This window comes from Natator depressus, chromosome 13 (assembly GCF_965152275.1).
Source record: "Natator depressus isolate rNatDep1 chromosome 13, rNatDep2.hap1, whole genome shotgun sequence".
Taxonomy (NCBI): Eukaryota; Metazoa; Chordata; order Testudines; family Cheloniidae; genus Natator; species Natator depressus.
In genome coordinates this window covers 24,872,189-24,887,622 of record NC_134246.1, presented here as the reverse complement: position 1 = coordinate 24,887,622, position 15,434 = coordinate 24,872,189, and the positions used below count along the sequence as shown (strand labels likewise).

General features: G+C 46.2%; 1 protein-coding gene across 1 annotated transcript; it reads left to right on the top strand.

Annotated features, from left to right (window-relative positions):
• The first annotated feature begins 774 nt into the window (after nt 1–774).
• On the top strand, nt 775–6,692 carry SRSF6 (serine and arginine rich splicing factor 6). The gene is made up of 6 exons (XM_074970243.1): nt 775–1,002; nt 1,316–1,464; nt 3,250–3,383; nt 3,613–3,821; nt 4,259–4,342; nt 4,475–6,692. The coding sequence occupies exons 1-6, from the start codon at nt 896–898 to the stop codon at nt 4,830–4,832; spliced, it is 1,041 nt and encodes a 346-aa protein (XP_074826344.1). The 5' UTR covers nt 775–895; the 3' UTR covers nt 4,833–6,692.
• The last annotated feature ends 8,742 nt before the right edge of the window (nt 6,693–15,434 follow it).

The window sequence follows — 15,434 nt, the reverse complement described above, 5'->3', positions numbered from 1 at the left end:
CTACACTTTCACTGAGTCAACCTCAGGCCATCCTTGACCAGGGCTCAACGCCACTTGGGGCCCTGAGGTTAGTATGTCGGCATAACAGGGCACTTACAGTGATAGGCAACCAACTGAACTGTGGACACCTGCAACGCTAAGTCAATGCAAGGCGACTTCCACCCACCTAATTTTGTAGCTGCCCGGGCAGCAGGCAGGTGGATTACCTACAGCCAGGAGAGAATCCCACCCTCTGCTGTAGCCAGGGTCTACATGGAAGAACCGCAGCTACAGCGTTGCCGCGTTTGATGTGCGGACGCGGCCTGTGACAGGGACGGCGCGCGCGCCCAGCGAGTGCGGACGCGGCCTGTGACAGGGACGGCGCGCGCGCCCAGCGAGTGCGGACGCGGCCTGTGACACGGACGGCGCGCGCGCCCAGCGAGTGCGGACGCGGCCTGTGACACGGACGGCGCGCGCGCCCCGCGAGCGCGGCCGCGGCCTGTGACAGGGAAGAACGGCGAACGCTTTTTACAGACACTAGTGAAAACACTGCCGCTGCAGCCCCACCCCAACCTGGGCTGAGGGAATAGCTTTGCGCATGCGTATAAGAGCAGCGCTCGGTCTGCGCGGGGAAATTATGCGCAGAAGAATCGCTCCCCTGAGCTATGGAAAATGTGCAAGCGCTAGGCGCATGTGCAGAGAGAGAGCTTCCCCTCTCCGCCACCTCCGGATGCGCCTCGGCGCACAGCACGTTTTCCGTAGTGACGTACAGAGCTACGCCCCGCCCCCGGTATAAAAGCGTGCGCGGGCGGCGGGCGCCATTGTGCTGTGGAGCAGGCCGCGCTTCTGAGACGGTGCGGTGCGGGCCGCGCAGCACCGAGCTCTCCTCGTCCTGCCTCCTCTCTGCCCTGCGGAGATGCCGCGCGTCTACATCGGGCGCCTCAGCTACCACGTCCGGGAGAAGGACATCCAGCGCTTCTTTAGCGGATACGGCCGCCTGCTCGAGGTCGATCTCAAGAACGGGTGAGGCGGGGGGGGGGGCGCCCTGGGTAGTCGGGTCGGCGGGGGGGAAGTTTGGGGGGAGAGGGCGGCCTCGTCCTGAGGAGGCCCCTGGCGGGGAGGGGGCAATGGCCGGGCCCTTAAGAGACCAGTGGCGGGGTCCGCGGCTGCCGCGTGGCGCCGCGTTCAAAATGGCGGCGGCGGGGAGCGGGGGCGCTGCGGCGGGGCTGGCTCCATTGTCCCACCGCGCGGAGCCCCGGCGCTGCCTCGTTTCCCGGGGGCGGGGCGCCGTGGGGACCGGGCCTCCCTCCCTGACGGCCGATCTCTGACCCCGCAGCTACGGGTTCGTGGAGTTTGAGGACTCCCGCGACGCCGACGATGCCGTTTACGAGCTGAACGGCAAAGATCTGTGCGGGGAGCGGGTGATAGTGGAGCACGCCCGGGGCCCCCGCCGGGACAGGGACGGGTACAGCTACAGCAGCCGCAGTGAGTACAGCTCCTTGCCCCGGATCGTAGCTGGGGGGCGGGGATGTTCGGCCAGTCGCTACTGCATTGGCCGCGTGTCCGGTCTGCAGAGGGCTGCTGGGTGCGTGGGGCCGGCCCCCTGGGGTGTGGGAGGGATGGCACTGATCATCTCACCAGGCATGGTGTGCTTGGCTATTGGGGGTACTCCTTGTGCAACGCGGGCTGCAGGATGACCTGCCAAGCTTTGCTTTACTAGCCTTTTTGCTAGCACAGGCCTTGCGCTTTAGGTACCCTGGAATAGAACTGCACTCGTTGGTACCTGTAATTACATATGAAGCAGACTAGGGGAACAATTTTACTTGCAAAGCTTAAGTGTAGTCTTAATCTAGTAAGGCTTCCCTGCTCTTTATTAGAAGAGATGGGTTATATTCACTTAAATATTTGGAAGCTTTTAAATGAAAAGTTACATATTTGGGTATGGTAGAAGCACTCAGCTGTGAACTGTAATGTTTCAATTGAATATACAGAATTTAGTGGTTGGGGAGGGAAGGGTTTACTTGAGATAGATTGTAGGAAATATGGGAAGTTTTGTAAAAAGGGGGAAACTCATTTTGTGTAGTTCTTGCTATACAGTATGAGTAATTCATCTGACTATAGCTTAATTGGCATGGTATAGAAATTTAAGAGTAGTAAGTGTGATATATTTTTCAGTAAACTCTAGATCAATGATACTCAGACCTCCATGATTCAGGAGCCAAATTAGTGATCAGCATTACCCAAAAGAGCCACAGTAGTGTGAATTCATTGTTTTATTTTCTATAGTACTATTCATATTTAAACAATATGATGGGAAATATTTAGTTTTTATGTGTATATATTATTCTCATCACAAAGTGACTGACCAAGTATTATTTTTAACAACTATAATTGGTTAGTAACATAGCAAAAGTATCCAGATTGGCTAATAATGAAATCAGTGTTTTAATATCATGTACTGCAAACAGCTGCAAGAGACACATTAAAGAGCCACTTGTGGCTCGTGAGCCTCAGTCTGAGTATCACTGTTCTAGATGCTTGTGTTATTGGGTGGGTGGGAGTCTGTTTTTTACAAGTTTTTAAAAATTCAAATGTATGTTGTTTAAAATTGTTGCATGTCCAATTCAAACTTTTTAACAAGTCCTTGATGTTTCAATTTAAAAGTGACCAGTGGGGCTGAGGCTGTGTCCACTGAGGCTAAGATGACTGCCTTTCCTGATTGGCCATGGCTTTTCCATACATTGTGTGACCCTTGCCCTATGACCCTTTGGCTGACCTTACCGGAAGCCATGACGACAGCAGCCTTTTGCCATTAGACGCAGGGTGATGGTGAGGATTCCAAGGGTTAGACAAAACTGGTTAAACTGAACTAGGTGACTGTTACCTTGCGTGTTTTGTGGCCAACCACCAAAAACCTCATACTGTGATGTAAGTACTTAGCGTAACTAGTAAACGTTTTTGTAAAATGTAGAAATGCATGTAATCAGTTAAGTTTTATATTTTACAATGTTCTGTAAAATAAAACTTAGCAAGGTAAATCTAATAAAGGAGCAGTCACTCTCTAACAGATCTTAGGAGCACAGACGTGTAGGATTTTAGTCTGTTTGATTTGCCATTAATATAGATCATGGCAAAATTGCAGCTTTGTTGGAGGTTTAGAAAGATAAAGTCCTACTGCAGTAAATATAATCTGTGTTTAACTAACTTTTTCAGAACATTTAGCTGCCTTCACATTGTGAGAATCTAACTTTCTTTCTTTGCACAATAAAGGTGGGGGTGGTGGAGGCGGTGGATATAGCAGTCGGAGACAATCAGGAAGAGATAAATATGGACCCCCTGTTCGTACAGAATACAGACTGATTGTTGAAAACCTTTCCAGTCGTTGTAGTTGGCAGGATTTGAAAGTATGTATTAATGTGAAATCCCTTAATAGAGCCGCTTGTAACTAGCTGAAAGCAATAACATATTTCGTTTAGTTTCAATGTTCTTCTTTATTTAGCAGAAATGTTTTTAAATGTATTCAGGCATGGGAGTTTAGACTGTTAGTGTTCTTTGCATCTCTTCAGATTTGACTTAGTGGCCTAGTTGCACGCATAAAGTGAAATGGTTATGTAACTCCATCTACTTTCTAAGGATTTCATGAGGCAAGCTGGTGAGGTAACCTATGCGGATGCTCACAAAGAACGCACAAATGAAGGGGTAATTGAATTCCGGTCTTACTCTGACATGAAGCGTGCGCTGGACAAATTGGATGGCACAGAGATAAATGGCAGGAAAATCAGGCTGGTTGAAGACAAGCCACGGACAAGCCATAGACGATCTTACTCTGGCAGCAGGTCAAGGTAACTTTGAAACTCTTGAGCTTTATAGCAAAGACTATTAGCTCTAATAAGAGAGGGCCTATTATATGTACTCTTAATGTTAAGAGTAATCATTACCTTTATAATTTGTTGATACTTCAGGGATAAGATGACTCCCAGGGGTCTGGAAGGAATGTTTTTCCATGATGTAACATTGCATAGTTGACCAGGTGCATTATGGGGAAGACCTTTCACCTTCCTCTGAAACATCAAGTATAGGCTACTGTGACAGATGGTATTCTGGACCTAGATGGACCAATGATCTGCTCTGGTATGGCCACTCCTGTTGCTAAAAATTCTACGTTGTAAGACACTTTGGCTTTGCTAAAGTAAGGGGGGAGCAGGACATACCAGGCTAAAAAAAAAAAAACCCTGAAATTGTTATAGAATATCATAGGTACCTTTTGAAATGTCAACAGGTCACGATCTAGAAGAAGGTCACGAAGCAGAAGTCGTAGGAGTAGCCGCAGCAGATCCCGTAGTGCCTCAAAAAGTCGCTCGCGGTGAGTAATTTCTGTTTAATGGTGCTTTCTGTTAATCCATCAATTATTACCTTTAGTTGGTAACTGTTTGTATGTAGAACTGACATGGGTACATATCAGTTCATGTCGAATAAAGATTGTGTTTTTTTAAAGATCTAAATCCAGGTCACGAAGCAAAGATCGTTCACGTTCCAGATCTAAAAGCAGGAAGTCTAGATCAAAGAGCAAATCTAAACCCAAGTCTGACCGGGGCTCCCGCAGCAGATCCAAGGAGAAATCTGAGAAGTCTCGCAGCAGGTCTAGGTCTATGTCTCGCTCTCCCAAAGAGAATGGTAAAGGAGAGGCTAAGTCTAAATCCAGGTCAAGGAGTAGGTCTCGTTCCAAAACGCCACAGCAGCAACCACCTGCCAAGGCTCACTCTGAGTCACCACCCAAAAGAGCTGCGTCAAGGTCCCGTTCCAGATCTCGCTCAAAATCTCGCTCACGGTCAAGATCTAGTTCAAGAGATTAAGACTAGAACTCTCCTCTTATGTTGCACACTATTATGGAACATTTTCCTACTTGCCAGGCCATTAATCTTTTATGTTAGTACTTAAGAAGTTGGTTTCTTCTCTTGCAGAAGGGAATGGCCTGAGAACCAAGTAATGAGGCATAAAGATTTGATTCGTATCTAAATTTGATGAAAATATGAGGTTGTACAGAAATGTACAAAGCAGGAAAAGCCCCCCTTTTTGTAGAGATTACGCTGAACTTTTAATTTTATAGCATTTCAGCAGGAATAATTTATCTGCTGTTGGGTGGAAAGTGGTTTTTTATATTAAAAATACTCTTGAGTATGAGGCTTTAGTTGAGGCATTTTGAGAACATTATTATTCGTAATTTTTTCCACTGTTTTAAAATTATGGATTTCAGTAGTTTAATGGGTTATGGCTTGCTACCAGAGGCATTACAGACGGCCTTGTTGAACAGGTCAGTATAGATGATGTGGCTATATTAATTTGTGGAAGCAGAATGTAAACTGGACATATGGTTAACATAAAACTAGACAAATTTCAGACCAGCAATAAACTCAATTTGGAGCACTTCAGTTGTGCTGTATCTTAATTCAGCTTGCCAAAAGTTTTTTCTTTCCCCCTTCCCTATAATGATTGTATTAAAAAGCTAATAAAGGTACTACTCTGTAGCTTGACATGATGCAGGATTGCCTACACTCATAAGTAACTAAGTTCACATAATGGAAGTAATGTGACTTTTTTTAGTTTGCTTGAATTCCAGGAGACACTCCAATTCTCAGACACAATGGTGTCTTTCTGGATATGGTCCATGTCGTTAGTGTCTTGTCTTGTTTGCAGGCCTCTAAATATTTACCTATTGGGTATGTAAAACTGAGTAAAGCTGCCTTCCTTCCCCTATGATTCATTTAAAACCCACTTTGCTTCAAAATATGAGAACCACAATCCTATTATGTATGAATCTAAACCTATGGGATCTTAATGTATTGGAGCTAGAGTTCTAGTCTTAACAGAAGGCTTTGCTAAACCAGAGTTGCCAGTTCACTTAAATTGTGGAGTAGAATCCACCCCAAAAGCCCCCTTTCTAGCTAAATTGATTTTTGTAACATGCATTAGCAAACATTAGAACTGCCTTGTAATCTTTATACAATGTGTAGTTTTACTTGTATAAAATTAAATCAGTGACTCAAACTCTTGTGCTTTTATTACAGTATAGCTTAATTCTTTTCTGGCTATATTGTGTTGGATCCACCTCCATGACAAATTGTGGCTTCTTCTGGGGTAGATACTTGCTGTGTAGAGAATTCATCAGGTCTCTTGATAAAACAAATGAGATGTGGCAGGAAATACTATAGTTTTTTTACATATGGTATTGATCTTACACCAATGTAACATTTGGTCTCTAAATTCCTTGACTGAGAATATTTTAATTGTGGGCAGGGATAAGCATTCAGAAAGCTTCCCTTATGTGGGTGCATCTTGCACCTGTATATCTGTCCCTGGTGTTTATTTTGAAGGCATAAGCGACACCTGCAGACAAGGTAGATTTCAGCTTGGTTGAAAGTATATCCCTTAAAGAAAACCATTTGCTTGATCGGTCTTGAAATAGTATTTCCATTCTTTAGTAAGACACCAATGTATGTCAGTGAGGCAAATTATTTCTTCTAGTGCATTGAGTCTCAGCTGAGGCGGGAGACTTTCAAGGGCGGGGGTTGAGCCTCCTTGCTCACAGGGTCGCAATGGTGGGGTTGCTGGGCCAAGTTTCAGTCAATGGCATTGCAACCAAGAGCATCAGTTTGCAGTGCTTGCTAGCATTATTTGCTGCTGAAAATGAGAGAGAGAGCTCTGAAAACTTTGGATCTTTGTGGTTAAGGTATGTGCTTTTAAAAGGTTTCCTAGCCCCTGGGTGTTCTGAACAAATTTTTGGGTGGCCTCATAGTGTGGCCACCAACTCTTGCTGGTGGCTGCTCTGTTTTTCCTAAAATACTTAATTGACTTTAAGAAAAACAAATATGTACATGTGTCCAAAACATTGTAATTTATTTATGTAGGGTTTTTTTGCAGACTCCGTAATAAAAATGTGCGTTGTCTCTGTTCTTTATTGGACTTAAACAGAATAGAAACACAAGTAAGGTGCTATGCATGGTTTGATTGCTTTTTTAAGATTTGCTAGCTAGTAAGTCTACTGTGAAAAGTGATTATTTGTATATTTAATATCACATTTCACAGCCAACTTGTTAGGGACAATGGGGTGCTAAAGGAAGCAGCAAGAGACAGGCGTGACGGGGTGGGTGAGACCGGGCCTGGAGCCTGGGGTTCCGCTGCACGGGTTGGGGACTGGGGGAGTCAGTGGGGGCCAGGGATGATGTGTGGGGGGTGAGCCCAGGGCTGCATCCCTGGGGCCAGACCTCAAAGCCCTGCTGCTGGGGGAAGGATCCTGCCGCCCATCCCCCCAGGGATGGAGCCCGAAGCCCGAGTCCCCACCATCCCCAGGAAGGTGGGGACTCACTGCCTGCCTGCTCCTACAGTGTTCTTGGCTCCAGAAGGGGGCAGGGACCAGCCCCTACTGGCAGCCCTGCGGGAGGAGTGCTACTTCCCACCCCAGTCACTGCCCAGGATGCTGTGGTCTCAAGAAAAGCCCCTGGGGGGGGCCGCATTTGGGAAACAGTGTCGGCCTATATGCACCATTAGACAGCAGGATCAAAGGGCTGATTTATTTAAAGTAGAATCTCCTTTATTGGAATCAGTGGCCCAAGTTCCATCTAGATAACATTGGAAACATTTTGTAAAAGGAGCTGAGCATAGCTCAATTTAAAAAAAAAAAAAAAAGTTGAGAACTCCTGTTCTAGTATAATGTTGCTCATGCCTTTGCCAGTCAGTCTGAAGCAGAGGCACATCTACTGACTCATTATTTAGTACTAAATTCTTTTGGAATTTCAGATGTGGCAGGAAAAGTGTCAAGTTCAATTTGGCTGTAGGCAGTACCCCAAGTTATTTTGGGATACAGCAGAATTTGCTGCCACATTCACATACCGCTCACAGAATTGTTCCATGATCTCAACTTGTAATGAACATGTGTGTTTCCTCCTTTTGGTTGTAAGGATGATAATGGAGAGATGGGGCATCTTTACTAGAAAGTCTTAAAAATGTTGAAGGGTGCTGTATGCTAGCAGTCCTACCATTGCACAAGCCACTGCACCTATCCTCAGGCTGTCAGCACATTGCTTAGATTGTCCGTGTATACAAGATCTTAGTCTGCCAACAGCCTGACATTTGGGTGTTCGTGGTAGACCCTGAAGATGACATACACGCACTTGAACTATTTCACAGCTCGATATTTTGGCAGAAATGTCCACCTAGTATGCTTGTCCCACAAACACTCCCACATATCCCCCAGCCATCTAGCTGCCAACCCTAGTTTACCCACGGACTACAACTCCATTTATGCATCCTCAGTGTGAACGCACAACGTGAGAATCATGAGGTTAAATGTGATATCAAAGAATAATCCAAAGGCTATAGCACTGTATTCAGTGAAGCTGCTGTGGAACTTCCAATCCGGAGTCCTTGCCATAGAATTTAGTTCTAGCATGCCGTGAAGTACCTGGAAGGCCTTGATAAATGACCATATGTTACTGCATAAATTTATGGTGGTGTCCTTTCTCTGTTTTAACTTAGTGGAAATTTCTAATTCCTACCAAAACTGTCACCTCATAGCTAAATGGGAATTGTGCTACAGTATTGTAATTAGTGTTCTAGAGCAAGTTTTTGGTCACTGATTAGGATAGATGTTCCTCTATAATACATGCCAGAAAAGATGTGATTTTTCATGTGTGTATCTGGACTTTAAAAGTTGAGTGAAGATGCTCAAATGACAGAAGTCTGCCCCTTTTTTTGAAGGGTCATCTTAGCTTTGATATATTTGGAATTCATACGACAAAGGAAACATTAGTTGCAAGCACAGTTCGTTAACAAACACTTGAAATAGTTTGGTATGCTGATTCTAGATTGAAATCTCTTATGGAATCATCTCACTGTTTCTCTGTCAGGAGAGAATAGCCCTCATGAATTAAACAAAACTGAATTAAAAATATTCTGAATCTTGCAGATTAACCAATTGAGGTTACCTGCAAAAGCAGGGAAACTAGACGATGACCATGGAGGTCTCTTCCAGTCCTCTCTTCCAGTCCTATCTTCCTATGAACTTTTTAGTATTTAAAAAAATCTCTTGGTGCTTGCTGTTTAAGTTGGTGGTGGTGGTGGTGTTGCAGCTCACATGAGGGAGACTATAAATTCAGTGATAGTTGGATCTGGGTATTTCTATAGCCCCAGCCTCCCTACATCTCCCCATAACCAAGGTGTCCAGATGCTAAGTGGGAGGGTAACACTACTACTGCAGGTTTCAGAGTAGCAGGTGTGTTAGTCTGTATTCGCAAAAAGAAAAGGAGGACTTGTGGCACCTTAGAGACTAACCAATTTATTTGAGCATAAGCTTTCCGATGAAGTGAGCTGTAGCTCACAAAAGCTTATGCTCAAATTCGTTAGTCTCTGAGGTGCCACAAGTCCTCCTTACTACTACTGCACTCGCTCAATTGTACTGTGGAGCGCCCTTTTGATTTCTGTTACGTAAACACAGTTCATCTATATAATTGGGTTGTCTAAGAGTATATTGAAAGCCTTAACACTGGTTCTTCATGTTGAAATAGCTACATAAGCATTAAATTGTTAATGCTAATGGGTAAGTCTGGAGGGATGTAGTAGTTCCATGCTTCTCATGTGCTGGAGGTAGCAATTGTTGCATTTGTAAAAGGCTTTTTCTTAAAAGTGATATACTGTGGGGAGAGGCATCGGTCTGATGTCCTTTCTTTGTATACAGCAGCACTGAAATGTTTGTCAAGTTTCATTACATTTATTTTGCAATGCTATGGCAACTGGAGAACTATTCAAACTTTTAGCTATAGAACTTTAGTACTTAGCATTTGGGAGAAGAGAGATCTTTTGTTAAAGAATGAATACTTCCCTCTCTGATCCTTCACATAGGGTGTTAGGGTCATGATATTCTTTCTATATTGCCAAGATATCCTTCAGCAAAACAGCCTTACAATTCCTGATTTTTTGCAAACAAAAAGCCAGGATTTCTTTGGGTATTGTAAAAGTGGCTGAAATGTCACAAGCCTGCCTCTTATATTCTTTGCCCATTGCATTTAGGTATTAAGGCAATATTCTTTTTAATCTCTTGTTTTAGTATAGTCGCCCACCAGATGCTGTTAGCAGTTTGCTCTTGCAATTATTCTTTGGAATGTCTGCCTGAGATCATTACAACTTGGTCTTAGTAATTGATCAAACAGCCAACCTCTCACTTCTTACCTTGGTTGCTGACAGTTCTTAACAGCGTATGCCTCTTTGGTGGCCTGTGCAAAATGGAGGTTGCTGTTCTCGTCTTAGAGAATCACTACCTTCACCACCTTATCTCTACAAAGAGAGCCTAGCTCAAGAGACTGAATTTTACCACATACTGTGTCGGTAGATAAAAGGAAATGTAGTGGGGAAGCTACTTCTGTTTGTATCTTACATATTCTGTAAATAGAAGAATTCTTCAGGCTCTAAGGTTTACAACTGCCTAAAAAAAGTTAAGAAAATAAAGTACTTCAAGCTGCTTGCGTTTAGCATTACTGTTAACCCAATTAAATGAGTTTTCCTAGAAATGATTCTTATAACTATAAATCCTCTTTGAGGGCCATCGTCAGTAGGTTGTCCCGTGTTTTGCTTTTCCAGGAAGTCTTGAAATCTTCATGGGAAGAGAACTGGAGCTATACCATATCGGTAGCACAGATTTTGAGCAAGTGCAACTTGATCATGTGAAAAGTTGAAGTAGCTTTTACTTGAGTTGTTCTGGTCTAGCTAAAGCTACGCTTGCTGGTCTGATGTAAACATTTCACCTTGCCTCCAAACAAGATAAACGTGATTTCATGAGTTTTAAAGAATGATGCTTTAGGTAAACCCTATTTGTCAGGTGCTGTAATACTGATGGAAAGGTGCAGTCAGATGCATGGAGGGGGAAACACATTAAATCAACCTTACATTTCTACACGTGAGGCTATCTCCTCTCCTTCCCCTGCCCTCCCTCCCGAACTAGTGAAACTTGTCCTAGAGTGCTCTCTAATCAAGGATAGTTAATTGTATATAGTAAAGCACAAACCTTTTTGGGAATGTGGCACAGTGGACTAGGTCCGGAGTCCCTGTGCTGGGGGCCTCATGGCTCTGCCTCACCCTGCCCCAGAATAAGAGCAGCAAGAAGTCCTCCAGACAGCCTAGAGTGGCTGCAGAGGAACAGCCAATCAGGCTGCTGGAGAGATCGATCAGGGTCCAGAAAGGCCCTATATAAGGTAAGCAGCAGAGAGCTGGGAGCTCAGTTGCTGTGTGGAGCTTGAGAAGTGAAGAGCAGGTGACTGGCTGGTGGGAAGAGAAGCAGTACTTTGGATAGCTGACTGGAGAGCTCACTGCAAGTAGGACTGAAGCCCAGGGAAAGCTGCTGAAGACCAGGTGCCTGGCTGCTGGGAAGAGCAGCAGGACCAGTGGAAGGCCAGTGCGGGCAGGCTGTGAGGCCCAAGGGGACTGGGCACAGAACATGGCCAGGCCCCTGAGGGTACCAAGATGGGTCCTGCTGGTCTGGTTGCAGACTGAGCCCAGGGAGGCCTGCTGAAATACCACCAGCTGCAGGTATCAAGATGAGCCCCAGCTGAGTGTTTGAAGAAGGCAGTGCCTCTGGGAGAACCCTTAGAGCTATGTCCCCATACCAGGGCTGTGATAACAACTTGCATACCCCAGAAAGGGGGACAGTGTGTGTGCCATGGCCAGAAGCCGGAGCTGCTGAAGACCTGCCAGAGAATATCGGCTGAGGGGAGGGGTGTGCTCATGGTTGTGGAATCTCCATCATTGGGGATTTAAGAGCAGGCTGGACAAACACCTCTTCAGGGATGGTCTAGATAATACTTAGTCCTGCCCTAAGTGCAGGGGACTGGACTAGATTACCTCTTGAAGTCCCTTCCCGTTCTATGATTCTATGATGAATGACTGAAAAACAAAAGCAAGCTCGCACTCAACCAAGAAAAGGGGGCTGCCCACAAGACGTGGGTGCTGCCCTGTGAAAAACAACTGTTCGCAGGCCGTATGGACCAGAGAAAGGGTGCACTCACAAGAGGCAGGAGCTGATCCTGTTACAGGGAGCTACCAATCCTGATTTTCAGCTGCGTATTAAAGACTTTACTTGTAGTCATTTTGGGTGTAAGAATAACATAAATGCTTTGTAAGCTCTTTGTGGCAAAGTTTCTTTTTTATGTGTGTGCAGTGTCTACTGCAAGAGGGCCCCTCTTATCCAAGTGCTACCCTAAGGTAAATAATTCCAAAACACTCCAGTACAAGTCCTAAAAGTTCCACAATGGATGGATGGGTAGTATGTCAAATTAAGGCTCTGGAACAGATCAACAATCTGTGCCAGCCTCAATAACAATATCCTGCTTTAGGCACACCCTGGTGAATTGCCTTATGAAGCATGTGGTGGACTGAGCATGCTGCTGGCTTACTGGCAAACTGAATAATGACTAGTTGGATGTTCTGCAATTACTGCATAGAAAAGCACAGAAAAATGTACTGGGCCAGAGCAAATTCTGCTACTCTGAAGCAAAAGTTTACTGTTTTAAAGTGCTGTTTACATTATACAACTCTACTGTATTGGTGCATTTATTACAAAACAGTTTTTTAAAAAACATCTAGGTATGCTTCTGTAGCTTCTTATTGTGCACACATCAAAGCCTTTCACTCAGGGAACATGAAGTCGTGGTATTACAACTGGAATGGAACAGGGAGTAGCTTGAAAATCTAATAGACAGAAATATATAAATGGTTTATGGAAAAAGACCCATCTACAAACTTTGCATATGAAGACTTCATTTCTGAATGGAAGTCAGCTGTTATCCAGTCCTTGCAAGTGTCCTTGAATCCCGAATGAAGACTGGGGATGTGTGTGAGGTACCTACTTGAATTAGTATTTCATACACCGAGTAGCTTTTTGTTGAACTGTTTCCAGCTTCTGCTTCTCCGAAGTCCAATTGTTATTGGGTTGGCATTGCCAACATTCATGAAATCTCTGCATGCTTATAAATCAAAGAGCTAAAGATGAAAAAGTGGGAATTTGGCTCAATGGTCTAGAAGCACTCAAAAGTCAGAAGTCCTTACATTCAGGATGTCCTTGAGGGGAGAGTTATGGTGGTAATAAATGCAGAAAGCTATGGTAATAAAATGGCATGGGTGCAGTTGAAATTACAATACGTTGAGCAACAAGAAAGGTCAGGCTCCCACCGGAAAGCCAATTTAACCATGTTGCATTTCCTGTCTGGTTTATGGTGTATATTTAATAGTAAGAGGAATATATTAAGCTGCACATTTAGGGGGAAAACCAGACTATAAATATTACTGGGTGTAGTGCTATGAGTTAATCATGCTGTGGGAACTTTTCCATTGCCTGACTTCTTGTGATTTTTTTTTAATTATTATACCTGTTAACATTGCCATGACAAACTTTTCTTTCATTTTTATTTGAAGAGAGGGAGATGAGTAAAAATGATCAGAGCAGAACTAGCACTTCTTAACTCTTAAAGAAGGCCATGTCTACACACACATTTGCATTGTTGTAACTAAAAGTGTTTGCTTAAATCAATTAGGTTGAAGGGGTGCAACTTTGTGTGTGGACACTTTCATTTCAATTGCATGGCTCATTTGGATTTAGCTTAATCCAGTAAAATAAGAGGTTAACCTAACAACAATAAATCCCTTTTAAACTGAAATCAGTTTTGCACTGATTTTGTTTGTAAACAATCTTGTGTAAACAAGCTAGGTGCACTGACCTATCTAAGAGGCAGTAGACCATAGCAATCAGAACAATATGCCTCACCCCAGAGGTAGTGTGTGGTTGATGCATTGTGGAGGGGTTGTATGTATACAATGGAAGTATGAAGATTTTTATGGATGTACTCCATAACTTGGTCCACTTACACACAGGTTCTGAAATGCAGCCAGAGGTGAAAGTATGCTGGTATGCCCTGGTACAGCGTACCGGCAAGCATATATTGATGGCCCCAGGGGCTCGGCTCCACCAGTGTTGGGGGCTGGGTCTCCCCCATGGTCCTACCTGCTGCCCCCTCCCCTGAGTGTCCCCTGGCCCCCGCTGCTGATCTCACGCTTCCCTGGGTCCTGGAGCAGAGTGTCCCTGTCTCTCCCCTGCAGCTCCAAGCTGCCTCTTTGCATCAACTGCCTCTGCAGGGTCCTAGTGCCCCCCTACTACCAGTGCCAGGGCAGGCTGCCCTTACCCTGCCCTTCCCCCTCAGACCCTTTCATTTTCTGGTGGGACCCTCCACCAGTACAGCTGGTCCCCACATGCCCACAGTCGCTGCTCCTGCCCCACGCTGGGCAAGGGGCAGCCACATCCCTCACCCCCAGTGAGGCTACAGTGAGGGGCAGCAGCAGGGGACAAGGTGCACATGTGATGGCAGCCCACGGCACCCACCCCAGGGGAGGGGAGGGAGATTCCTGGACCTGAAAGAGGCCCTAGGAGCACATGCAGTGACAATGGTGGGAGTGAGTGTGCTGCCGGGGAGGAGAGGGGGGCCCCAACCCCAGAGCTCACTGCTGCCAGGGGGGAGAGGGCTGGGGGAGTTCTCCTCTCTGGCTCCAGTCCCGGGGCAGCCTGCCTGCACCCCAAACTCATCCCCAGCCCTGTCACACCCAACAGCCCATACCCCCAGTCAGAGCCCTCATCCCTCCAACCCTCTGCCTTAGCCCTGAGCCTCTCCAACACCCTCATCTCCAGCCCCAGCCAGAGCCCTCATCCCCCCTGCACCCTAACCCTCTGCCTCAACTCTGAGCCCCCTCCCACACCCCAAACCCCTCATCCCCAGCCACTCCCCACAGCTCTCACCCCTGCATCCCCTCCCATCCCCAAACTCCCTCCCAGAGCTTTGGGCAGGTGGGGGTGGAGTTTGGGGGGGGCAGAGTTTGGGCAGGGGCAGGTTCTGGGCACCACCAAAATTTCTACAAACCTGCCACCCCTGCCGGCAAGAGCCGGTGTGCCGTACCAGAGCGGACTGGCTTCCCCAGGTGGCAATTTAAAGGACCCGGGACTCCCAGCAGCAGCTGGAGCCCCGGGCCCTTTAAATTGCTGCCAGAGCCCTGGGGTAGCGGTGGCGGGGCTCGGGTGGCTATTTAAAGGGCCCAGGGCTGCCGCTACTGCCCCGGGACCTTTAAATTGCCGCTGTACTCTGGCAGGCTCCGGGGATGATTTAAAGGGCCCGGGGTGGTAGAGGCAGCGGGAGTCCTGGGTCCTTTAAATGGCCCCCTGGGCTCCGCTGGCAATTTAAAGGGTCCAGCGCTCTGCTGCGGTAGCCCCGGGTCCTTAAAATCGCCCAAGGGCTCTCGGCCACCTCTGAAACTGGGAGCTCAGGGGGTGATTTAAAGGGCCTGGGGCTCCCAGCTGCTGCTACCACAGCCCTAGCCCCAGGCCTTTAAAGGTCCCACCTCTTCTGGTAGAGGCCATGCCCCCACCTCAG